The 25,699-nt window shown below is 41.3% G+C and overlaps 1 protein-coding gene across 2 annotated transcripts in view; it reads right to left on the bottom strand.

Moving 5' to 3' along the window:
* KIAA0319L (KIAA0319 like) overlaps positions 1-25,699 on the bottom strand; it is a 104,210-nt gene that overhangs the window by 65,277 nt on the left and 13,234 nt on the right. For both annotated transcript variants that reach the window (XM_049618731.1, XM_049618730.1), the window contains exon 3: positions 8,442-8,971. In XM_049618731.1, the coding sequence (XP_049474688.1) occupies positions 8,442-8,971 (530 nt within the window). The remainder of the gene's footprint in view (positions 1-8,441; positions 8,972-25,699) is intronic.

The following is a 25,699-nucleotide window of genomic DNA, read 5'->3' as shown; positions in this document are numbered from 1 at the left end:
GTGATTAATATCATAATTCCAGATGACCCGAAAAACCACCATGAGCTGTTCGGTTTTGAGTATCAGGAGCCTGCAGGACCCACACAGGATGTTCACACTTATCCAGGTCATATGATCACAGTCCAAGTAGGGGGCCCTCCTTGGTAATACGCATGCCACCCTGGTGACTACTTAACAAAAAAGAACGAATGGTTCATAGAAATTGAACTTTCAACACATTTTGATTTGAGACACAACTGTATTAAAATAAAACAAAAACTATCATTGTCATTAACAAAAAATCCTACTAGAAGACAGAGTCTTCCTACAATAGCAAAGCCAGTGGGGTTTAAAGACCTATCAACCCAGTTCTCAGCAACTAAAGCTGAGGCTGGAGAACAGGGCAGGGTTTATTTTTGCAGCAGTTAGTTACAAAGTTATGTCTTCTCATAGTCTCCTTGGAGAAACTAAGACCACCATGAAGAGAGAAAGGGAGAGGGATGACAAGGGTGTTGGCTAAGAGATGGCTGGTTTTGAGACTTTCTTCCCAAGGCTCAAGGTGTGCCAATTAGCAACGCTCTATTAACCCGTCCACACCAAAACCTTCACCACTGCCTGCATCCTAAGTTAACTTAGCAAAGTAGCCAACAGGGGTACCTGGCTGGATCAGTCAGTGGAGCGTGTGACTCTTGATCTCAGGGTTGTAGGTTCAAGCCTCATGTTGGGTATAGAGATTACTTAAAAATAAAAAAATCTTAAAGTAGCCAACAAACACATTTTTAAATTCACATCATATAGTGAAATAGATAAAAAAAAAAAAAAAAGAAAAAAAAAAAAGATAAGCTGATGAAAGAACCAGAAAATTTAGGAGATGAGAGGAGAAAGTGAGCAGTTAAGGGGGGAGGGGAGGAAAAAGGAAAGGGTATTCTAGTTCAGGCACTAATACTTTTGAGAAAAGAACAGTACAGTTGCAGGGATTTCTGCACACCCACACACAACAAGGGCACAGGCTACCCAGTTTTTCTCTCAATGCAATAAGCCAGTAATGTAAGGTTAGAATGGTGGTGGGGGAGGGGGCATTTAGTGCATATGTGTGCACCCAGACAGTACTAGAAGGGCCTTGGTCACTGAGGGGTAGCAAAGTCATACAACTTATCCAGGCCAGGGGGCTGGAAAGGGGCCTGAGGCTAAACAATTTTTGGTAAAAGTTATTGGCCTGTCCGCTGCCCAGATAACAGAGAATGAGAATCTGAGGGAAACTAGGCCTGGCCCTTAGGAATTCCAAATATGTCAGGAAATTATAGCCAGAAGAATAAATGAACCCTTGGCAAAAATTTCACAACCCTAAAGAATTATAGGGAAGATTTTTTAGTTTTTATTTTTTTAATGTTTATTTTTGAGAGAGAGAGAGAGACAGAGTGCGAGTGGGGAGGTGCAGAGAGGGAGATACAGAACTCGAAGCAGGCTCCAGGCTCTGAGCTGTCAGCACAGAGCCTGACGCGGGGCTCGAACTCACGGACTCACAGACTGTGAGATCATGACCTGAGCCGAAGTTGGCCACCCAACCCACTGAGCCACCCAGGCACCCCAGGAAAGATTTTTTAAAAATCGTTAACTAAGTTGGGGCATTTTGTTGGCTCAGTCGGTTAAATGTCTGACTTTGGCTCAGGTCACAATTTCACAGATAGTGAGCTCAAGCCCCACATTGGGCTCTGTGCTGACAGCTCAGAACCTGGAGCCTGTTTCAGATCTGTGTTCCCTCTCTCTCTCTCTGCCCCTCCCCCTGCTCACGCTCGGTCTCTTTCTCTCTCTCTCTCTCTCTCTCTCTCTCAAAAATAAGTAAACATTAAAAAAAAATTAACAAAAAAATAAAAAATAAATAAAAATCAAAACAAAGTGATCAAGCAAAAAACCCTGAAAACCAAACCAAACCAAAACATGGGACAAAGGGAGACAGAACTGCCGGGTTTCGTACTCGGTTATGCAAGGCTCTTCTCTGTCGCTGCCCACACCCCACACCTCTATCTGCTGGTAAGATGTAGAGTCAGCACAAGAATTTTCCTCAGTAAAAAAGGCAGCAGAGAGGTGCCCAAAGACTTGACTCATTTATCCTCTCAGATATTTGTCCCACAGAAAGGCACTGGCTTACAGGGGATGAAATGATGGTGGTGGCAGAGAAAGGGGCACCTCAGTTTTCCGAAAGCCAAACCTTCCATGTGGGGATACCTAACTGTACCTTCATTTCCTGGGCTCAGAGAACATTCCTCTCCTCGTTTCACAAAGCAGGCCTGGCAGCAATTAACTGCCAGTGGCTGAACTGCAATAAGCCTTCATTCTCCTCCTGCTGACAATTCAGAGACAATTCACCGCACAGAAAGGACACGACACTTAAACCAAGCAGTACAAGCCTCTCCTTCTTTAAGGTGATAAAGGGGAATAAATTGGTGACATTCCTTTCCATTTTTGGAATTGCAAAAGGTCCACAATACCGGCTCTTAGATACAATATTTGTATGTCTCCAAAAGAATGAAGAATGCTACTAACAACCCAATGCCTTCACAGCTCTGCAAGCATTTCAGGCAAGACGAGAGCAATTTATGATATAATTTCTTACCACTTTGGATGCAGAGTTGCTTGACCTACCTTAATGCCAACAGTACAAACTAGAAACTAGTACTGCTCGCCAGCCATCCCTAATTAGAAGGAGAAGATCTGCAGCGTATACACTTCCTTCCCTTTCCCCAGTGCATTAAGCACAAGTTTGAGCTGCAAGTACTCTCCTAAAAGAAATGCCTACCAGTTAACTATTCTGAATGCGCAAGGTGATTCTACTACCCTTCCAGAACTATCCAAGGCCTCAAGCTCCTACGAATGGCATATAAGGTCAAACATAATGTCTGGAACTGAAGACTTCACTTTGCCCTATTATTTTACAATGCTTATAGTTCTCAGCAAGTGATGCCAACCTATATAAATGCCTCTGTGCAACATTGCACAAAGGCCCCCTCCTACTCTTGCGGCTCATAGTTCAAGTTCAATATTCCTCCCCTCATGTCCACCCGCTCTCTGTTTTAGACCCTAAAGCTCCAGATCCCATTCCTTAGCAGCAATTTATTGCTACTGTCCATTGCAGGCCAACAAGAAGAAAAAGTACTCCCCAGCAACACAACCCCAGGATCTTCCTTCCAAGGTACACCTGAATTCTCTAAGGCCCAAATTTGAGTTTTTACCCTCTTCCAGGACACTGCCATGCCTACATCTACCGTATTTCTTGTTTTATTGGTCTACTTCTCATTTTACTGATCACAATTATCGGAAGTGTGCTGGAGCTGGCTCATCTGACCTGACTGTGCACATCTCTCCCAACTCATGTTGGAAGTTCCAAAATGGTCATGGTGGCTGTATTTACACCATGGAAACTGACAACATCTACAACTCAGGGCTTGTTTTGGGGGCTTTGAGGGGAGGGAGGGACCCAGTTGTTAAACATTTACTATACCACAACTGTTTTCCCTAAATTACCTACACTTCCTCTGCTGTGAGACCTAACTTCCTTTTCTTTCTACCAAAAATTCCATGTAATCACCTAGAATTTCTATTCCATGATCAAAAATCACCTAGAAGCTCATCATTTCATGTTGTATTCCCTATACTTCCTGCAGGACATACTACATAATATGCAGGATACAGTGCAAAATGAAAATATGGGGTCCCTTACTGAAAAACTATTAAGAATTTCAAGACAATGACAGCAATGCATCAAACTGAGAACAGGGTCTAAGTGTGTGGACTTGTACAACTGCACAGGTCACATGCCCATAAAAGGGTCCTTGAGCACCTATTCTTAACTGTGAGCATGCCCTTCCCTAAGGATACTATTTCCCATGTATCTCTGCAATATGAGGGCTCCTTACTCTCCCATATGTCACAACTGAAGGCAGGTGAGTATTTTATTTGCTCCCCTTCCCAATGCCCTTGGCAGACCATTACTCTTCTACCTTTTTTGTAAAACCTCTCTCCTCTGCCATCTTGCTGCAATTCAACCCTTACCATGCTGTCCTCTCCCAAATGCCTCACTACTCCTTCTGTTTTTCTGAGGGCTTTGACATCTGGCTCTCGAAATTGCTCTTTACTGCCTAAACAGTAACAGGGTTAAGAGGACAGACTCTGGAGAGAATCAGAGTGCCTGGGTTCAAATCCTGGTACTACCATATACAAGCTATATTGCCTTGACCATGTTCCTTAACCTCTCTCTTCCTGAGTTTCCTCGTTTATAAAATAGAGATGGTTAATAGCACTTCATAGGAGTTGTTGTATGGATTAAAAGAGTTAAAAATACATCAAGGTTCAGAATGGTATCTGGTACACAGTAAGTGCTCACTCAGGAAACAGTAGCTATTGCTATCATCATCATCATCATCATCATAAAAGTCTATCTCAGTGTCTATATGGATAACTCATATAACATGTATTTTGAGCTTCCTGAGTTCTTTGAGCTCCTTGTCTACTCTACCCCAGCAACTCTCTTCCACAACTATACCCTAGATATTGTAGTTGCCAGAACTTCTCCACCTCCAATAACTTAGATTCAAATATCCCATCCTTGGGGTACTTGGGTGGCTCAGTCAGTTAAACAGCCAACTCAATTTCGGCTCAGGTCATGATCTCATAGTCATGGGATCAAGCCCCGAGTTGGGATCAAGCCCTGCATTGGGCTCTGCGATGAGCATGACACCTGCTTGGGATTTTCTCTCCCTCTCTGTCCATCTCCTGCTTGTTCCCTACCCCCCCCCTCAAAATAAATAATCTTACAAATATATCCCATCCTCTGATGACTACCTCCAGTTTTACAGGACACACACTTAGTTGTGCCTCCTGTATCTGTCTCTCATCATGGAAAACTCTAAATGCCAAACTCCTCTATCATATCTCTGTCAGTTAGCCCCTCTTATATTTATTTGCCTCTTTTTCTATCTTCCTAATCCACTCTCTTGACAATAACCTCGACTTCCACATCCCTATTTCCTTCTTTGCAAGATTGGCAAAGTTCCAATCTTGGGTAAATCAACCTATCAAACTGCCTTTTCTTGACAGGGTTGCTGAGAGCTGCTGAGGAGACTCACACACCTGCAGAGGTCAGTACCACTGTTATAAATTCGTAGTCTCCATGTTCAGTGCTACCAGCAGTCTATTTCCTTACCTGCTTGGCCTTCTCCCAGCCTTCCTAATGGCTGTTTCAGACCTTTACCACTCTCTCCAAACCTCTGATTTTCCTGCCTACTACCTACCTATGCCCATTCCACCTACCTCTGCTTCTACTCTCAGCAAATAATCTACCCCACTTCAGAAAAACAGGCATGAGATTAGAACTACCACAATTTCCTTCTATTGAGCCTACAAACCCACCTTTGCTACACCTATATTCACCTATTTCTTCCTTCCTATCATCATGAAGGAGATATCCCCTCCTGCTTAAGGCTAATCTTGGTCCTCTGTGCTCAGGATTCAAACGCACTCACCCTGTAAGACACTAGTTCTCAATGTGCGTTTCTCAGGCCAGCAGCATTGGCCTCTCCAGAACTTGTCACAAATGCAAATTCTCAGGCCTCACTCTAGACCTACTAAATCAGAAACTCTGGAATTGGGGCCAAACTGTTTTCAACAAGGCCTCCAGGTGATTCTGATATATGCTAAGGTTTGTGAACCACCGCTTTATGGAATTATTTGTTGTTTATTCCCTTTCCTGTATTTTCAACCTCTTTCTCTAGTACAATGGTTCCCTTGCCTTGAAGAGCCTATGTGATTGCTTGCTCCTAGTACATTCTTGCCTCTCTCCAATCTATTCACCACACAGCAACACATCTGATCAAGTTATCCCCTACTTAAAATTCCTTAAATTTTTTTTAAAGTTTATTTATTTTTGAGAGAGGAGAGAGAGAGAGAGAGAGAGAGAGCGAGCATGAGCAGAAGAGGAGCAGAGAGAGAGGGAGACACAGAATCCGAAGCAGGCTCTAGGCTCTGAGCTGTCAGCACAGAGCCCAATGCGGGGCCTGAACTCACGAACTGTGAGATCATGACATAAGCCTAAGTCGGACGCTTAACCAACTGAGCCACCCAGGTGCCCCTCCCCTACTTAAAATTCTTTAATGACTTCTCACTGACCTGAAGATAAAGACCAAAATCTTAAGAAGGCCTTAAGGCTCTCCACAGCTCACAACCCTCCTTTTTTCACCTTTGGCTTTCTTCGTTGAACAAGACCAGCCTCTCTCAACTTCTTGATCTTGCCACACTCTAGGGCACCTAACAAACTTTGAAATTGTTAGCTCTCTGCCTGAAATACTTTGCTTCTTTTCCAAACTCCTTCTACATCAAGTCTCAACTTAAACTTTCTTTACTTAAAGTACCTAACCATATCCCTTAGTCTCAATTAGGTCCCTGTTAGATGCTCTTCCAGCACTCTGCACTTATCCTCTTAAACCCATATCAAGCTTATAATTATTTAAGTATTATAATCATAATGTCTGTTTTCCTTGCCAGAGCATAAGCTCTGTTGGGGGAGAAATCCTGTCTATCTCGCTTACTATAATATCCCCAGTGCCTAGCTTAGTGTAATACCTTGCACACAGGAAATGTGCAAAAAAAATTTGCCAAATGACTGAGCCTTTGCATGCACTGTGCCTCTGTCCCCAGTGAAATCCTACACATCCTTCAAGAAATATATTAAAGATGGTTACCAGAAGGGAGGTGGGTGGGGGGCATACGTGAAATAGGTGAGCAGGATTAAGAGTATACTTATCTTGATGAGCACTGGATAATATATGGAACTGTTGAATCACTATAGTGTACACCTGAAACTACTATAACACTGTATGTTAACCACAGCGGAATTAAAATTTTTAAAAAGAGGATTATAATCTAGTGTAGGTAATAAACGCTTAAAGAGAAAAAAGAAATAAAATAAACATTTCTGGGGCACCTGGGTGGCTCAGTCAGTTAAGCGTCCAACTTCGGCTCAGGAAATGATCTCGCAGTTCATGGGTTCCAGACGCACATCGGGCTCTGGGCTGACAGCTCAGAGCCTGGAGCCTGCTTCAGATTCTGTGTCTCCCTCTCTCTCTGCCCATCCCCCACTCGTGTGCACACGCGCATGCGCGCGCTCTCTCTCTCTCTCTCTCTCTCTCAAAAATAACAAAAAATGTTTTTAATTAAAAATAATAATAATAAATTAAACATTTCTATGAAGTCTTCCCTGCATATACATACCACCTGCCTGTTCAAATGAATCACTTCCTCTTTTCTGTTCCTACTGTATTGTATATATAACTCTACTAATGCAATAGTTACACACTATTATAAATACTCAACCTTTGTGTCTGAGTCTCCACTACACTGTAAACTCCCTGAGGGCACGGACCACATCTTGCTCACTTTCTATCTCTAGTGCTTAGTAAAGTATCTGACATTAACAACAGATGTCTAATGTTTACGGGGCATATTAAACCTAAGACTGTATCTCTAATATTGCACTGAAAGGTTTTTTCCTAATATTAAATCTGCATTCCAATCCTAGGTTTGTTATTCATTAGCTACACAATCAAACTGTTTAACCTCTTTGGGCCCCAGTTTCCTCACTGGTAAAACAGGGCTAATAATACCAATTTGGGAATATTGCTATGAAAATCAAACAAAATGACATTGTACGACGATTAGCACACATAGTGCCTGGCATGTAGTAGCTTCCCCACTCTGGCTTCAACTTGGTAGAAACAACTAGGACAAAACAAATACAAAAATAAGTCACAGCAATCAAGGGAGGCTGAGCACAGAGTGAGTCATTCCTTTTAATCATTTGCCCAGGAAGATCAACAATGAAGAAACATAACAAGCAGAATAAACTCTACTGGTGGTATCTCCCTTGGCATACAAAGCTTGGTAAGAAGTCACCCCAGAAACCTCTTGGCTAATGGCCAGCTCTGGCTCCCCAGCTCAGTAAGTCTGGTCTTAGTCTGTGGTGCCAGGAATGGCACTTCAGACTGGAATAGAAACTACCTCATAAGGAAATGTATTTGTACGTGGGAGATGGGGAAGAGGGAGGACAGCTTGAATGTAACCATGTCAATCAAGTGTTTTGCAACCTGCCAGAAAATACTGCAGAATTGTTGGTGAAAACGGACACCACACAACTGCACTTACCTGTAGCCAAGAACCAGCTTAGACTAGATAATGAGCAGATTTCTGCTGTTACCAAAACAATGGTCAGACTTATAATGCAGTGAACATCTCTAAGGTCCAACTATACTTGTAACATCTGGGCTGCACCCACAAAGATGACACCAAGCAGCTTTATACATATATTCCTCAGCATAGAGTGCTTCCCACAACCACCAGCTTCACTGCTCATGTGTGCCAAATGTGAAAACAGATTTAACAGTTTCTCTGCTCCTTATTCATAATATGCTTACCTCTGCAGAACCACTGGTATTCAGATCACCTACTTCCTTGGAGTCATTCATTTCAGAATGCTGTGTCACTGTATGTGTAGCTACTTCTTCACTGGGACTATCTCTCTTGCGAAGCTTCCTGATTAAGCTCTGCTGGTCACTAGAAGATACGGTGGGTCTGAGTGGAGCTCTGGGTGGATTCTGTCTTCTCCAAGATACCCTGCTCCAACCTAGCCCCAGAATATGTGGTTCATCTTCTTCAGGTGGATAGCCCAAACCATCTGCAGTTTGGAATTTTTTAAAAAACACCAGCATGGAATTGGAAGAGTCTGTCCTGAAAGTCTGGCAGCTCCGGGGCCTGCTGCAGTCTGCCTGAATGCACATCCCTTCTAACCACCAAAAGGCGTGGCAGACAGAATCCTGGCAGCAAGCAGCCCAACACAACTGGAGAGAGGGGGTTCCTTCAAGAAGCCGGAGGTGATTTTCTCCCCCAGATCTCAGGCCAACTCCAAATTCTGTCTTCTCATGCTGGCACCTGCTCTCACTGGCATCTAAAAACAAGGAATGAAAACATTTTAAGAGGTAATAAAAACACACTACTGATCTGTAAAGTGTCCTGAACACCAACATTTAAGGCTATTTTGAATACTAGTTTTTAAGAAGGTGGGAAAGCTGTCTAGTAAGTGGAACAGAAGAAGCAAAATAGAGTGTTTTTTGGCTCAGGATACTTTAGCTTATAGAAGTACTGTTCCACATTCATCGGTGGTTCCCCTTCTCAATGAGTCCCTTCCACATAGACCTTTCATACAGAATTCCAGTTCATGAAAAAAGCAAGACAAACAAAATAGCTATTCTGGTGGAAGTGTATGGAGGGGTGGAAGGGGCAGAGTCCCACCACTTGACCTTCCACTCATGTCCTGGCCTTTCTCAGGGACAGTGCAAGCACTATGGGACCAGAAGAACAGGTAGTGGAACAGGATGGAATAGTCCACCCACCCCCACCCCACCCACTGAACTGGCAGCAACACAAACGGAGTATTCTTCACCTCCAACAGGTTACAGGTTCATCCATTTTCTAACCAACTGCTTGCCAGAGTCAGGTGGTTTTGCATATCATGGTATCAACCAGAGCTGATCAGTAGTCAGATTACCAAAAAGTTTAATCATGAGAGGGATTCTGCTAGAATGAACTTCCTACTGACAAGCCATGTCATGATAAGAAACAAAGGAACAGAAGTACAACAGTGACCTAGTATGGTTAACATAAATAACATGGTTCAAAATTGTGGATACTGTTGCTTATGGATAAACTTTTGGGCTACTGAATTACTTTAGGCATGGCATTTATTCTCCTGAAATATTACCTCACTTCTGTTTTATTAGATGAAGTAAAGTCAAAGCATGTTCTAAATGAAAGCTATTATACAGAGCTCATTTTAAGGTCTTAGTTATATAGGTATCTGTACCCAACTATGGTCAGGGTTATACAGGGCCAGAACCAGGGTGAGGCAAGATCGATGCCTCAGGCACAAAATTTAAGAAGGAATATATTCTCAGAGTCATGTAAGTACAGAGTTGGCTTACCCAACCTTGAGAGTGAGCACCTCCTTAAATTTTGTGCCTTATGTGTCTCTTTCTTCACCCTAGCTCTGGCCCTGGGGTTAGAACACAAAATATCTTGAAATTACACACAGAAAATATGCAGTAGAACCAAAACACTGAAGAGATGGATAATCATGTCTGCACATACACATAACTGAAAAAGGGCTATGAATAACCAGAGCGACAATGGAATAATCAGCCAAAGTCAGGGCACCTGGGTGGCTCAGTCGGTTAAGCGGCCGACTCTTGGTTTCAGCTCAGGTCACGATCTTATGGTTCGTGGGTTCGAGCCCCATACTGGGCTCTGCGCTGAAGGTGCGGGGCCTGCTTGGGATTCTCTCTCTCCCTCTCTCTCTCTGCACTTCCCCTGCTTGTCTCTGTCTCTCTCAAAATAAATAAATCAACTTAAAAAAAAAAAAAAAGAAGAAGAAGAATCAGCCAAAGCCAACTTGACTCCCAGGAAATACTTACAAAATGTCCAGCAGACTAAATGTGAACACCAGTCAACTGACAGATATGAGGAAAATAAAGGCAAGCTTCTGGATGACTGAGCAGGCGCTATGGAAGCCAATCTGCCATTGTTCATTAAAAGAAAAGAGACAGACATTGGCACGAACCTAACATCAGACAAGGCAATTTAGAAACCTAGAAAAAATAGAACTTCCTTAAGAAAAATGAAGAAATAGCAACTATGAAAAAAATGAAGCTACCAAGAGCTACAGAAATACCCCTCATATCCTCATCCACCTTCCCACACAGTAACCAATGGTATGAATCTTGGTTAACAGCTAAGTACACAGACTGTGTTGAAATCAATAAATTGTTACCTCAGTAACCACTGTCAGTCACCTTTATATCAACTTTCCCTCATTCTTCTCAGAGTAATTCTCTCATATTTAACACAGTGAAGAGGTCCACACAGATGAAAATAACCTGCACTTTTCTATAAGTCACTATTTCATTTAATTTTTAATATGTACCGTGACCTCCACTTTTGCTCCTGCAGGAGAAACTGCCATAGGACTTGCCCTCCCACCATGAGTAGCTAGAACACTAGACAAAATATATGGAACAATTGTTTTTAGACCATGAACAACAAGTATGTGATCCCAGAGAGAAAGGAAACAAACAAGGTGAGCCCTGTGACCACCAGGACTTTCCGTACAGCATCATGCTCCAGATGGTGGCACAGGGAAGGAGAGAGCCCAAGCAGACTAGGGCAGACTTGCTGCACTGAGGAAACAGAGTTTGAGGTGACTGTGATAGCAAGAATTTTGGAACAAACAACCAGAAAGGAGGAAGCTACACAGATAAAGAGTTCCCGACAACTGGATAATGGTCCCTTTTCATCTTTGACTGACCACTAATTTACCCCAAGTGTAGGTTGAGATCACATGAGGGAAATTAGAATATATTTTGAACTGAATGAAAATGAAAACATAACATATAAAAATTCATGGGATGCAGTTAATGCAGCATTGAGGGAGCATTTAGTTTTAAACGCTTATTTAGAAAATAAGAAAAGTCTAAAATCAATCATCTAGAGAGACACACAAGGAGAAGGCCATGTGATGACACAGGCAGAGACTGGAGAGATACAGCTACAAACCAAGGAACACCAATGACTGGAAGTGGCCACTAGAAGCTAAGAAGAGTTGAGGAAGGGCTCTACGCAGAGACTCAGAAGGAACCAACCCTTGATTTTGGACTTCTAGACTCCAGAACCATTGGTTTATCAGGATTTTCTGAAGAGCAGCTAAGGAGACAAAGGGCTCCCAGGCTACATTTACACATGTGGCTGTGACCTTTACCCAGACTGAACAGAGACACCTGGATGCCATTCAGTGGATACGTACAGGGATGTGATGCTGGAAAACTATGGGAATCTGGTGTCCAAGGGGCTTCTCTTTTTCAAACCAAAATTAATCACCCACTGGAGCAAGGGGTAGAGCCCTGGATGGAGGTGTGGAAAATTCTGCCAGGTGCCTGTACAGTCCAGGAGTACTGATTTGAAACAAAGATATCAGTCCTAAAGCAAAACGTTTCTGAAGGATCGTCTCTAGAAGAGTGAACATACAGTGTCATGATTGATAAAGGCCTGGAATGGGAGCACAGAAGCTCCACAGAGAAGTGGCACGGTAATGTGGGAAAGCCTTTAAATATAATTCTTCCGTTATCAGTCACCAGAAAAGTTACACAGGTGAGATAACCCATTAATGTAAAGAATGTGGGATAGTGGGGCATCCGGGTGGCTCAGTCTGATTAAGCGTCCGACTCTTGATTTCGGCTCAGGTCATGATCTTGTGATTCATGAGTTTGAAACCCTCATTGGGCTCTGCGCTGTCGGCGCAGAGCCTGCTTGGGATTCTCTCTCTCCCCTCTTTGCTCCTCCCCCACTCACATTCTCTGTCTCTCTCTCTCAAAATAAATAAATAAAGTTAAAAAAAAGAATATGGAATAGCCTTTATGAACAACTCATCTCATTTCCTTTAAGATTTTGTTTTAAAGTCTAGGGGCGCCTGGGTGGCTCAGTCGGTTAAGCCTCCTACTTCAGCTCAGGTCACAATCTCGCGGTCCGTGAGTTCGAGCCCCACGTCGGGCTCTGGGTTGATGGCTCAGAGCCTAGAGCCTGCTTCCAATTCTGTGTCTCCCTCTCTCTCTGGCCCTCCCCCGTTCATGCTCTCTCTCTGTCTCAAAAATAAATAAACGTTAAAAAAATTTTAAAAAAATAATAAAGTTTACTTATTTATTTTGAGAGAGAGAGGGTGCACAAGTGGGGAAGGAGCCGAGAGAGAGGGAGAGAGAGAATCCGAAGCATGCTCTGCACTGTCAGTACAGAGCCTGAGGCAGGGCTTGATCTCATGAACCATGAGATCATGATCTGAGCCAAAATCAAAAGTTGGACGTTCAACCGACTGAATCAGGTGCCCCAGCTCATTTCCTTTAAATCATCATAAAATTCACATGAAAAAGTAACCTTATCCTCAAGGACTCAACAATTATCAATTGTCAGAGAATCCATTCTAGAGAGAAACCCCATAAATGCAACGAATGTAGAAAAGCTTTCAAAATGAACTTTATCCTTTTAAAGTCATCAGAGAATTCATACCAGTCAGAAACCCTACACATGAAAAGACTGCGGAAAAAGCCTTTGCTTAGAACCCAGGCCTTACTCATCATGAGAATGCATAGTGGAGAAGAGCCTTTTAAATGCACTGAAAAGCTTTCAGGGATAACTTAACTGTGTGGCACATCAGAAAATCCATACTGGTGAGAAATCACATTGGTGTAATGAATGTGGAGAAGCCTTTAGGAAGAGCTCAACCCTTATTAGTCATCAACGAATAGATACAAGAGAGAAACCCTATCACTGAAATAAATGTGGAAAATCTTTCAGGTATATATCCTTTGCTGGACATCAGAAAACTCACAGTGAAAAGAAACTCTACTGGTGTAATGACTGTGTGAAAATCTTTATGAAGAACTTATTGGATATGAGAATTCATACTGAACAAAAAGCCTATTACTGCAAGAAATATGGGAAAGCTTTCAGACACAGCTCAGGCCTTGCTGAACATCAGAGAATCTATATGGAGGAAAACCTCAGGAATGTAATGAAAGTAGGAAGACTTTTCCCCAAAGTTCAGCCCTTAAACAACATAAGAAAATTCATAACAAAGACAGAACCACCAATTGTAGTTAGTGTGGTAATTCACATCAAGTTAATTCCTTCTGAGCATCAAAGGGGAGACATTCAATAAATTACACAGGTAACAAAAATACTCTGTGCACGTCTATCCTGAAGAACTTCTCACATGTGACGATTTCATTACAGCATAGTTTGTACAGGTGAAATATATGAAAAACCTACATGTCTATCAACACAGATACAGTTACTCTAGAATGCTATGCAGCAACTGAAAACAATGAGGTAGAATCTATATACCGCAACAGAAAGAGTCCCATGATACTTTAAATTTTAAAAGCTGCAGAAATCTATGCCTGATGGGCTTATATATTTTTTTAAATGAAGCTTTTTTGTTTGTACATATGTATTATACACATTCCAAATGATCTAGAGAAAAAAAGGCCAAACTTTAAACAAAAAAAATTTTTTAATCAATGATCTATGCTTTCATCATAAAAGCTAGAAGGGTAAATTATACCCAAAATAAACTGAGAAGAGAAAAGCTAAAGATAAGAATAACCAATGAAATGAAAACAAATAAAAAACAGAAAAAAAAAAATCAATGAGACCAAAATCTGGTTGTTTGGAAGATCAACAAAACTGATAAAGCTCTAGTCAGACTGATGACAGGAAAAAAAAGAAAAAAAAAAGACAGCAGTCACAAATTAACAATATCAGGAATGAAAGAAGGGGAATCACTACTGATTCAATAAACCAGGGGCAGCAAACTATGGCCCAAAGGGTAACTCTGGCTGCTGCCTATTATTGTAAATAAAGTTTTATTGGAACATAGTCACACTCATTTATGTATAAAATGTCTATGACTATTTTTGCTCCACAATGGCAGAGTTAACTAGCTGCAATAGAGTTTTTTCTTAAGACTCACAAAGCCTACAATGTTTACTATCTGGCCCTTTAAGAAAGTATGCCAACCCCTGGTCCAAAGAATGTACTTTTGTTTGAACTATTAACTAATGAGTACAGCCTAAATTTAGACGTTAATTTATAGAAGACTGATAAGTTACAAATGATTTTGATTTTTACAGAGATGCAAATTGTTCCTGTCTAGTAAAAGATAAGCTCAAAGGTTTAATTAAGAAGGCACGTTTTCTTCCCACCTACCTATTACCTTTATTTCTTTATTCATTCATCCATTCAACAAATATTACAATGCATCTGTCTCATGCTAGGACTGCTTTGATGGAGATTATAATCTTAATTTAGATGGGGAAGACACAATTAAACAGACAATAATGAATGTAGGATTAAATTAGATTAAATAGACATAATAATGAATACAGGATTGCAAACCAGCATAAGTGCTCTGAAGGAAAGAAATTCAGCCTTTATAGAATAAAGGTAGCTAAACCTGGAATTAACTGAACAGGTATACTATCGCACATGTGACATGCTATCAAAAATATTCACTGTGTGTTGTTTGAAATGAAAAAAATATTGGAAATAACTTACAAGCTTCTCAATAAGAACTGGTTAACTAAATTAAAGACGATCCATGCAGTTATGGGGATGAATAAAGCTACTTTATACAGTACTAATATGCAGTGGTATCTAGGGTACGTTATGTAGAAAAAGAAAAGTTCAGAGCAGTGTGCATAGTATGCTACAATTGGTGTAGGGAGAGAAAGAATATAATGTTTATGCATATATTTGCATAGACTATTTTTGGAAGAATAGTCAAGAAGTTGGCACAGTTGCTTTTAGTAGGGAAATGAGGTAGCTCAAAAGACTGAAGTGAGAGACTTGTCTGTTCACTAAATACCCTTTTTTACCTTTTGAATTTGTACAATGTACATGTAATATCTTCTGAAAGATAAATTTTAAAAATTTAAATAAACAGAAATTTCAATGGCTTCCCAAGGCTCTTAGAATGATAACCAAAAAAAAATTTTTTAATGTTTATTAATTTTAAGAGAGAGTGTGAGCAGGGCAGGAGCAGAGAGAGAGGGCGAGAGAGAATCCCAAGTAAGCTCGACACCATCAATGCAGAGCCGGATGCAGGGCTTGAACCCACAAACCATGAGATCGTGACGTGAACTGAAATTTAGAGTTGGATGCTCAACCAACTGAGCCACCCAGGTGCTCTGATAACCAGAATTCTTAACAACCTAAGAAGATCCTGTATGATCTAGACCATGCCTACCTTTCTGGCCCCAACTTGTATCATTGCTCTCCCTCTGTCGTGCTCCAACTCACCAGGCTTCTTTCATTCCTCAAATGGACTATGCTCCCTCTCCTAACTGGGCTTTGCGCATGCTGCACTCTCTAGTGGGAACTCTCTTGTCTCCCTTCTTTACCCAGTTAACTCCTCTTATGAGATATCAGTCCAGCCATCATTTCTTCAGAGAAGACTCTATGCCAGGTCAGGTCTCTCCGCTTACACACTCTTTGGGCCCTGTTGCCCCTTTCCTTCAAAACAATTATAACACATAAAATTACATTTCTTTGTGCGATCATCTGCTCAATGTCTTCCCCACCCCCACCCCACACTGTAAGCTCTAGGATGACAGGACCATGTCTGTTTTGTTTTTTTTTTCTCTCACCACTGTACCTCCAACTCTAGCATGAGATTAGCACATTACACTGCAGGTGCCCCAAAATATCTTTTTCAAACCTTTTTTTAATGTTTATTTATTTTTGAGAGAGAGAGCGCGCGCGTGTGTACACACACACACACACACACACACACACACACACACACACATATGGGTGAGTGGGGGAGGGGCAGAGAGAAAGGGAGACATAGAATCTGAAACAGGTTCCAGGCTCTGAGCTATCAGCGCAGAGCACGATGCAGAGCTCAAACTCACAAACCATGAGATCACGACCTGAGCCGAAGTTGGATGTTTAACCAACTGAGTCACCCAGGCACCCCCCAAAATATCTTTTTGAATAAATGCACAAATAAATGCACATGTGCATGCATAAAGTATTGAAAGAATCCATGAGTAAACTGTCAGGAAACCAGGTGGCCTGATATCAGGTGGGTCATACTGAAGACATCCAGGCTGATAACAAGACTTCAAAAAGAGATGAGGCCCATATGCCACAATAAATGAGGGGGGGTGAATGATGGTTGGTAGATGAATAATGATTAGGGAAGGGTAGGAAGTGGTATAAACCTCAAAGAGCAGAACTTTTTCCATGACACTGGAGGAGTACTGTTCAAGAAGTGACAGTGACGAATGATGAGGACATCAGTTCCACCTCCAAATTCAGAGGTACATGGGATATGGAAGAATGAGCAACCATCGCCTGCAGGCTAGAGGGAAAACCATGTCTTCCTCCAAGAGAAAGCCAGATCTATCTAATAACTCACAAGTTTCAGTATGAGAGGATTTAATAATGCAATGGATTCTTATCACAGTTAAAAAGTTGGGAAGGGAGGGTGGTAAATGTGAGTGAGTTGAAAAACACAGAGTTATTCAGGAATGTCATGTCAGACTCACACAAATCACAACGGTTAGGTACTTTCTAGCAAGAAAAAAGGAGAGGATGGAAAATTATGATGATGAACTGATGACAGGGTTGCTGCCTATCCATCCTCGGTACAAATGGTGAAAGTTGTGAGGCAAATCACAGAGGTACTGTGGAATCTGGGGGAACAGATTTAGACTCAGGAGAAATGGTTAAGGAAATTTATGGGAATTACAAGGTTGAAGGGAAAGCAGCAAAAAATTCTAATTATCTGGTTGTTGCTAGCAGCTCTGGTCAAATCCAGATCTTTGAAAGAAGAGGAGATAAAAGTGGGGGTGGGGGGGAGGGAGCTATAAGACTGGTCTGACCTGCAAAGGTCTTCTTTTGCTTCCATGGCTCCCTGAAGAATGTCACATAAGCTACACAACTATGTGGCAGCATAAAAGAGAAACGCAAACATTTCCCCTGCTTTGTGAGGTGACCTGGAAGCCTCAGTTAGAGATCTTACCATTACTCTGGGCTGGAGAGAACCTGTTCAGTGAGGGAAGGAACAACCTGGGGGTTCACACAGGATATTTCAGACTCTCTCTACCTCACTTGTACCTTTTGATTGACGTATTCTTACAATTATTACTAAAGCTTAGTAATGACGGTTAAGATCTCTGATTCATCTGAATCTTAACTGACAATTTGATCCTTTGTCTTAGCTCAAGGGAATAGAGAGCCTGGGAAAGGACAAATGGTCAGAAGCACTTAAGTCTTTGACAGTGACCAAGAGTAAAAACAAATGTAAGGTCTGGGGCAGGTTAACTGTCTATGGCATTGCTAAGAAAATTAATCTCAGTCAGGAGTGGAGGTACTCTGATCTCTCAGTTCACATGTTTACTTAGCAGGATTTTGACTGAGTTATTTTTTTTTTATTAAATGTTATTTAATGTTGCTACATTATGTGTTCAATAATAAAAATATGGGGGAAAACCAGTTCTTTTCCATCTATTCAGTAGATCATAATTCATAATTTAGCCCTCTTAGAGGGCTAAAAGACATGGGATCCAGATTCAGCTCTAGATCAATCATTTACTACAATTTAACCTTTGGAAAGTAATTTAACCTAAGATTCAATTTTCATTGTTTTCATTGTTGTTACTCTTGAGAAAAAGAGTTCATCAGAGGAGGAAGCAGGGGAGCACTGGTAGAGTCAATATTGGATTCTAGAAGTAACTTGGATAAAAGGTAAGATGAAAATAAGCTCCAATTTTAGATCAGTTCCTCTCCTGCCCACGCCGTCATAGCCTGGCTCCGCTCCCAGGGCCTAAGCAAAAGCAATATTAAATCCTTACAAAAGAGGGCTTACATAGAACCTTAGGCTGAAAACCCTTTGGGAAAGTCTGGAACTCACTCCTGGTAGAAGCATGTAGAAAGCTTACCCAGTGGAGAACAGGAGGGCAGAGCCAATCCCTTTCCTTCTAAAGCCATGGCAAAGCAGAGAATACAGGGCTCCCATATGTATTATTTGGAGAATCCCCAAAACAGGAAGCTCTGGAACTAGCAATACTTACTTATTATTACCGCCTCTCAAAATACAAAATTCTAATAAATCTAGCACAAAATCTAGACCAGGTTTCATAATCCCCAGCAGCAGAGTGGAGAAGTCTATAGAAAAAAAAAAAATTATTACCAGTGGAAATTCATCAAATACTTTAGGAAGCTGTGAACAACTCTAGAAATACTTACAGACAATGCTGTTACCTCTGACATTTGTAATTCTCAGGTAACAAGCCTGACTCTTCCAGCTAACTTAGAAACTTCAGAGTTTCCAAGACAGAGCTGGCAACCAAGAAGGAAGCAGATACAGAACACCCACTACTTTAAGAACCATACTGTTATGGTCATTGGGAATTCATACTTTAACCAAATTCATCAAACTGAATCCCAATGGAAGGACTGACATGGTAGAAACGAGAGTAGAGAGAACGCCCCGTCAGTGTTATTAAAAAAAAAAAAAAAAAAAAAAAAAAAGAACAGTTGGTAAATTCTTCTCTTGGGGGACAAAGGGAAACCAAGTTTCTGTGGATAATAATGAATGCATGGTAAGAACATTATGCAAGCAAAATTTGCACTTACTTTTAATATTCATTCAAATTAAAATTTCAGAATTTTACAATATGGTCAAGAATCCATTCAAAGCTTTCCTTTGATTATTATACCTGTAATGAACTATTATCAAGCAGTAAAGCAGAAGCCCTAAATTTGGTGAAGTCAGTGACTGAACTATGGCTCCACACCAACTGTCTTCCTGCGGCTATAATCAAAAGCATGCATTCTTTTAGAAGCAATAGGTCTTAGCCAAGATGGCTGCCATATGAAAAGCAGACAGCAGGGATATTATCAATCCCCAAAACAACTGACAGGAACCGTTCAAATGCAAACCACCTCAGGGGGCACCCTCCACCTTCCTTTTGACTGTCAGCATGTCTATCACCTGCACACCCACTAACAAACAAACACAAAAATGGTTCCAGTGACTCTCCACACCAGTTCTCTCCCACAGTGGGGTAGCATATTCAGAAAGCAAAGCAGAGGTGGTAACTAAATCCTCTGAAGGGCACAATCAGATATTATGAAGTTTGGAAAAAGCCAGGGTAATAACTGGTGCCCTCTCTCCTCTTCAAAAGGCCCAACACTTTTTTCCTCAACTGCACACAGGTTAGAATGAAAGGTGGCAGCGGCCTCACAAAGCAGCCCTTTGAAAAGAAAATAATTACCATTCATTGCCTTTGCTGTGTGCCTAGCTTTGTTAAGAGCACAGTTTGTTAAATGTTGTGGTGTAGGTGATTTGCTGAAACTAAACTAACTGCTACACAAGAATCAATAGGCTTTGTGTCCATATTCTGACTCCTTTTCCTTGACAACATGTAATATTTCCATTTTTCCCAAAGACCATTCTGATCAAAGACAAACTCCCCATGGAACCAGCTGCCCAACAGATGTCTCACAGCCACTGTTCACATTAACTCCTGATTGCCTGCTAGATGGAAAACAAGCTTCCAGCGACTCAACCACAAAACCTGAGTCCTATAGCACTTCTCTGATTAAGCGTACTTGGAAGAGTAAGTCGCCTCCTGTAAGACTGTCGCTAAAGAAGCCTTGAAAGTACTGGATTGCGGCAAACTGCTGAAGAGAAAAATCATAACATCTCCTTAGAAGATGGTAATATTTACATGCAAAAGAGGGGGAAAAGGTTCTTTTAATCTCCTATTTAAGGCAGAATATGGACACTTTAAAGGACCTATGAAAACCCCCCTCATTTAATCTTGGTTTGATGAAAAAATACACCCAATCTCCAAGGTGAGGTTCATACAGAACCGTCTGGAAAACTGAGTTAAAAAAACATTGTTTCCAAAAGAAAATCCCATATCAAGATCAATACCCTTACTCCATCTCACCCCATCTTCTGTCCCTCACCCCATGGGTTGAGGCTTTGGCCCCTGAAATAAAGACTGCCGGGGTCTGAATCTCTATACAGTCAACTTACTAGCTGTGTCATCCTGGGTCCCATTTCTTGGTTTCTTCATAAGTAAAAACAGGAATGATGGAATGATGGTAACAGTACCTAAACTCACAGGGTTATTATAGATATAAAAGAAGGTAATCTATGCAAAGTACTTAACACAATGCCTGGTATGTAGTTAAAGCTCAGTATATATTAGCTGCCATTACTTCTGTTGTTCCAACAGTGCATTTCAGCACAGGTACCCTCCTTCCAGAAAGCCTTCTTTGATGAAACCTTTACCCCCAGATTCCTCTCTGCATATCCTCTATCACAGTATTTCTCCCACTGGATCATATCCCTTTGCTTACCTCACACACTCTGCCCTGTTGAAGTGCTAGAGTTGTATGTTGTAACTCTATATTTGTAGGCACAGTAAAACGCTTGGCATGTAGAAGGTGTTCAAAGAATTGTTTAATTTTAAACATTTACCCAATATTGAAATAAATTTATGCTATTTTTTAAACTAACAAAATCTAGCAAAAGATGTCAGCTCCACTACTTGACTACTTGAATTGTAGTCGTTCGAATCAGCTCCTTAATCGTAATTAAATTTCCTTGGCTAAAAGAAGGCAGGGACAGGAGAGAAAAGCAAAGTTCTCAGCTCACTAAGAAACGAGAACTGGCTTTCCGGGTTAAATTGGAGAGAGCACTGAATGGGAGGTATGATGAGATGTACAAAAAGAAACCGAAGAAAAGCAAAATGGATTAAGAGATCTTTGCGTCTAAAGTAACCAGCTAGAAAACAGCCTTTCCTGCCTACACTGAAACATCCTTTCAAACCACAAAGCAATCTTTCCTCGTGAAAGGACCAACCACATTTCAGTTCCCCAAGCTATCTATTTCAGAACACGCCAAAGGAAGGACAGGCTTTCACCATAGAACTTTCTGAACAAAGTGGCAGTGGAAAATAGTTGCCAGTTCACCTAGACAAACAGCCATCCATCACAGATGACATCTAGATCCATTCAATTTTCCTTCTCCCAGGCAATAATGGGAAGGAAAAGAAAAAAAAGCTCAAGTTCTGGTCACCTAGGTGGAAAGACAGAAACCAGTCTATAACAATTCTAATGCCTATAGCTTTTACCTGATATTTATTTTAAAAATCAGAAGTTTGGGGTGCCTGGGTGGCTCAGTCAGTTAAGTGTGCGACTTCAGCTCAGGTCATAATCTCGCAGTTCGTGAGTTCGAGCCCCACATCAGGCTCTGTGCTGACAGCATGGAGCCTGGAGCCTGCTTTGGATTCTGTGTCTCCCTCTCTCTCTGCCTTTACCTCACTCATGGTCTCTCTCTCTCTCTCTCTCTCTCTCTCCCAAAAATAAACATTAAAAATTTTTTTTTGAAAAAATAAATAAAAATCAGAAGTTTGCATTAACTAGATACAGTTGCTATTAATTTCAAAGACCTTTCTGTTAAGGTTTAGTCCAAAGCCATTTTTACAACCAAGCTATAAGTGAGAATATTAATCAAAATAGTGGTATAGCTGAAAATAGCTCTCCTGCCATAAAGTTACCTGTTCAAAAATGATCCAGTCATCAAGCCTTTATATTTAAAGGAAGATTGAAGGCAAATGATTAAACCATATACTTAAAAACAAAACAAAACAAAACAAAAAACACCTGTAACTAGGGGGTTACATTGCTGAATATAATATACTCAGAATCTCCTGCTTCGCTTTTTCTCCCACCACCTTATGACTAAAAGACTCTGGAGAATGCTGTCAGCAAGAAACGCACGCCTCCAAGCCACAGCATGAAAGAACGAACCCACACCTCTCCAAGTAACACAGGCTTTGTACTTCAAAAAGCACAGGTATCAAATGATAACAGATAAACTTCAGCCTATACATAAAAGTGGTTCTAAAAAGAAACGTTTTTTTATAGAGAAAGCCCCCAGGTATGGTGTCACGAATCTAGCAATTCCCTACATGGCCCACTTGTAGAGGTTATTGTTAAAAACCTGCAGCTGACTGCTGTCTCTGACTGCAGGGCTGATAAATTATTTGCATTCATCACAATCATACCAACCTTCTCTGGAAACCCACACAATGAACCTTGAATCAGAGCCCTGCTTTGTTTTTCAGGAAGGTTTTAAAATTTTTTTTGCTGGTTGATTTGGTTTTCTAAAGAGAAGGTCATTTGGAGGACTGTGGCAGAGGGATGTAAATTATATAAAATAGCAGTGAGCTTGGGAGGAAATAAGGAAATAAGGGAGCAAGCCATGAAGTGCTCTTTCAGCAGATATGGCCAATAGAGGAAAAGTTTGTGTCAATTTATCCATTAAAAATCTCTCCTTTTGGAGTATTATGTAAGTGTCATAAAAAAAAAAAAAACTGCAGTGGGCTGAACTGGGCCATGTGAGGACTCAATACAACCAAGCTTCGAATACTTAAATATCTTAAACCACTTTTTGCTTATAGCAAATAAAATGCAGAGCTGCAGATGCTTCCTCATCTGTGTGTAAATGAAAGCAAAACTGTGTGAGTAGTTAGTATTCTTAGAATTTTTGAGAGCCAGTTTATTTAAATTAAATCAAAGCCAATCTGTATCTGTACAGAAATAATTTTCTCAGGGCTCTTGTTCTCTAGACTTTATAGAGCTGTACATACTCTTCTCTCTACCTCTCCCTCTGAGATCAAGAAGTGAAAAGAGCTCTCCAGGTCCAAAACCACTTCACATGAATCTGGGAGAAGGAAGTTCAAAGGGATCAGAGTATCATTCGTCTTAGCAGCCCATTATAGAACAGGGTTCAACACTTCCCTGCCCGGTTCTTTGTGTTCCCATAGCACATCTTGGAATTTATCATGTTTCTTTATGTTTCTATATCTATCTCTGCTTCCATAGTGTGAACTCTCTGATGACAGGAACTGGGTTTTATTTAGCTGGAGACAGTGTCTGTTGACCTGAATTGTATGTTTCTACAGTATGTACATAACACCCAGATTTTATCATCAAGTGATTTCAATTAAACATCCTAGAGAAGGTATTAAAAAGGCAGTAAGCATATAAGACAACACATATGAAGAACTAGGGATCGCAAATACTAGGAAAGTGCCATCTAGTTAAAGTCATCTATATAACGCAGCACCAACATTCAGATAATTTGGTACTGTTTGGTTTATTTATTGTAGTCATGTGGCTTTTAATAGATTTCATTTTGATGACATGTACTTACATGTATCTTTCTCTTACACCTCCATTTTCAAATTCATTGTAATACACATTCTACTGACAGAAATAAAAATTGGGGCCAAATGGTCAACACCTCCCACTACCAAATTATCCAGTACAGACTCCCTCTAGCCACAGAGAAACTGACCTTTCCTTATCATCACCTAAAATAGCAATATTATTCCGCTGCTTCAAAAATGTCATTAATTCTAGGTGGGGCAATAAGGATATCCAAGTACGTGTGTGTGTGTGTGTGTGTGTGTGTCTCTCTCTCTCTCTCTCTCCCTCTCACACACACACACACACACATTCCCCATAGGCACACAGGAAACTCCTTGAAAACACATCATACACAGGGCCTTCACTCTTTACCTCTTCCTTCCCACTGACACAGGCAGCCATGCTGCCAAGGCAGCAACCCCCACGTGAAATATGAGAGTGGAGGCGAAACAGCTCAATCAAAACAGCCTGGAAAGGAAAGGAGGGTATGCGTGTCAGTGAAAGTCTCCGTGGAAAGGCCAGACAAGTTTTGCTTCTGCCTTGACCATCCTAGGCACATAGCCCTGCTCAAGGTCTGCTTACCTGAGCTTAAAGGCCAAGCCCTCCCTTTAACCTTTCATAGAATAGGTAACATGAAAATTCACCCCAGTATTTGAAAAGTGCATTGTGAGAAATGTCAGGGTGCGGCTCGTGAGCATACCCCGGAGAGCACAGCTGACAGGCTTTTTGAAAATAAGCAGTTCGGGACTGATGAAATAGAAGGCACAGGTAGAAGAGAAGCTCAGCACTGCTTCAGCACTTGGGGGCTGTTTTGCTTCAGGCTAAAAGCCACAGACTGACCCAGCAGGATGCAGATTACTCAACTTTCTGAAATGGAATCTGGCTCTTCAGCTTCTCTCCACAAGGTCCCTTCATTTATTCTGATTAAGACTCACTCATTTTACCTGGCCTACTTCCATAAGCCTCCAGCTGACTCAGGTTGCCCCCAGTTAAGGACAATAAACACTGAGCTGTATTCACGTTCACACGCGCGCGTGCGCGCGCACACCAGAGGAGTCATTTCTTTTAAAAGCCAGTCCTGTCAAACTTTTAAGCCTGAATCTGAAATTAGAGTAGAGAAGTAAAACCAAATCAATATAATTCCCCACCTCCCAGGTCTGGTAATACTAGACATTCTCCTATTACCTACAAGTGAGAGAATCCACGAGCAGACATTTATTTCAAACGCAAATGTGCTGCTGGATTAGAATCAAAACATAATGTTAAGCCAGTTGGAAGAAAGACAGCATTCCTAAAAATTCTGTCATTTAGTGGAAGGGTTTAAAAAGGGGAACTGAGGTGAGCTACATGGGCACTCACCTTAGCGGCAGAGTCTGAAGTTGATGGAGTTTCAGATAGGCCTTGGCCAGCATTCCTGTCTGCTTTTGTTTCTCCTAGAACAGTGTCTGTGATGGTTAATGCGCCATTCAGGATATTCTTAACTCCTGCTTATCTTAAGGTATTTTACAGTTTCCTTTTGTGATTGACCAGAGAAATTCAGAATTTGTATAATCTGGTGCTTGTCTGATACTAAGCCCTGGAACTGTTCACCAGAGGGCCTGAGTAACCAACCTGATGCCGAAAAGGCAGGAGCACACTGATGCAGAAAAGAGTTTCCAGAGCTCACTGGTTGGGTATACGTAATACTTATGAAGTCACCAGAGGACAAACGCTTCCAAGTTAGGGGCAAAGGCTGCAGGTGTCACACTGTCCCCAAATCTCCAGATAACCACCTTCACCGCTTATCTGGGGCCATGGGTTATTAATGGTGGAGCAAGCCAGCTGGATTGAAAGG

Source organism: Panthera uncia, assembly GCF_023721935.1.
Source record: "Panthera uncia isolate 11264 chromosome C1 unlocalized genomic scaffold, Puncia_PCG_1.0 HiC_scaffold_4, whole genome shotgun sequence".
In the NCBI taxonomy this organism is placed as follows: domain Eukaryota; kingdom Metazoa; phylum Chordata; class Mammalia; order Carnivora; family Felidae; genus Panthera; species Panthera uncia.
This window is presented reverse-complemented; position numbering and strand designations above follow the sequence as displayed.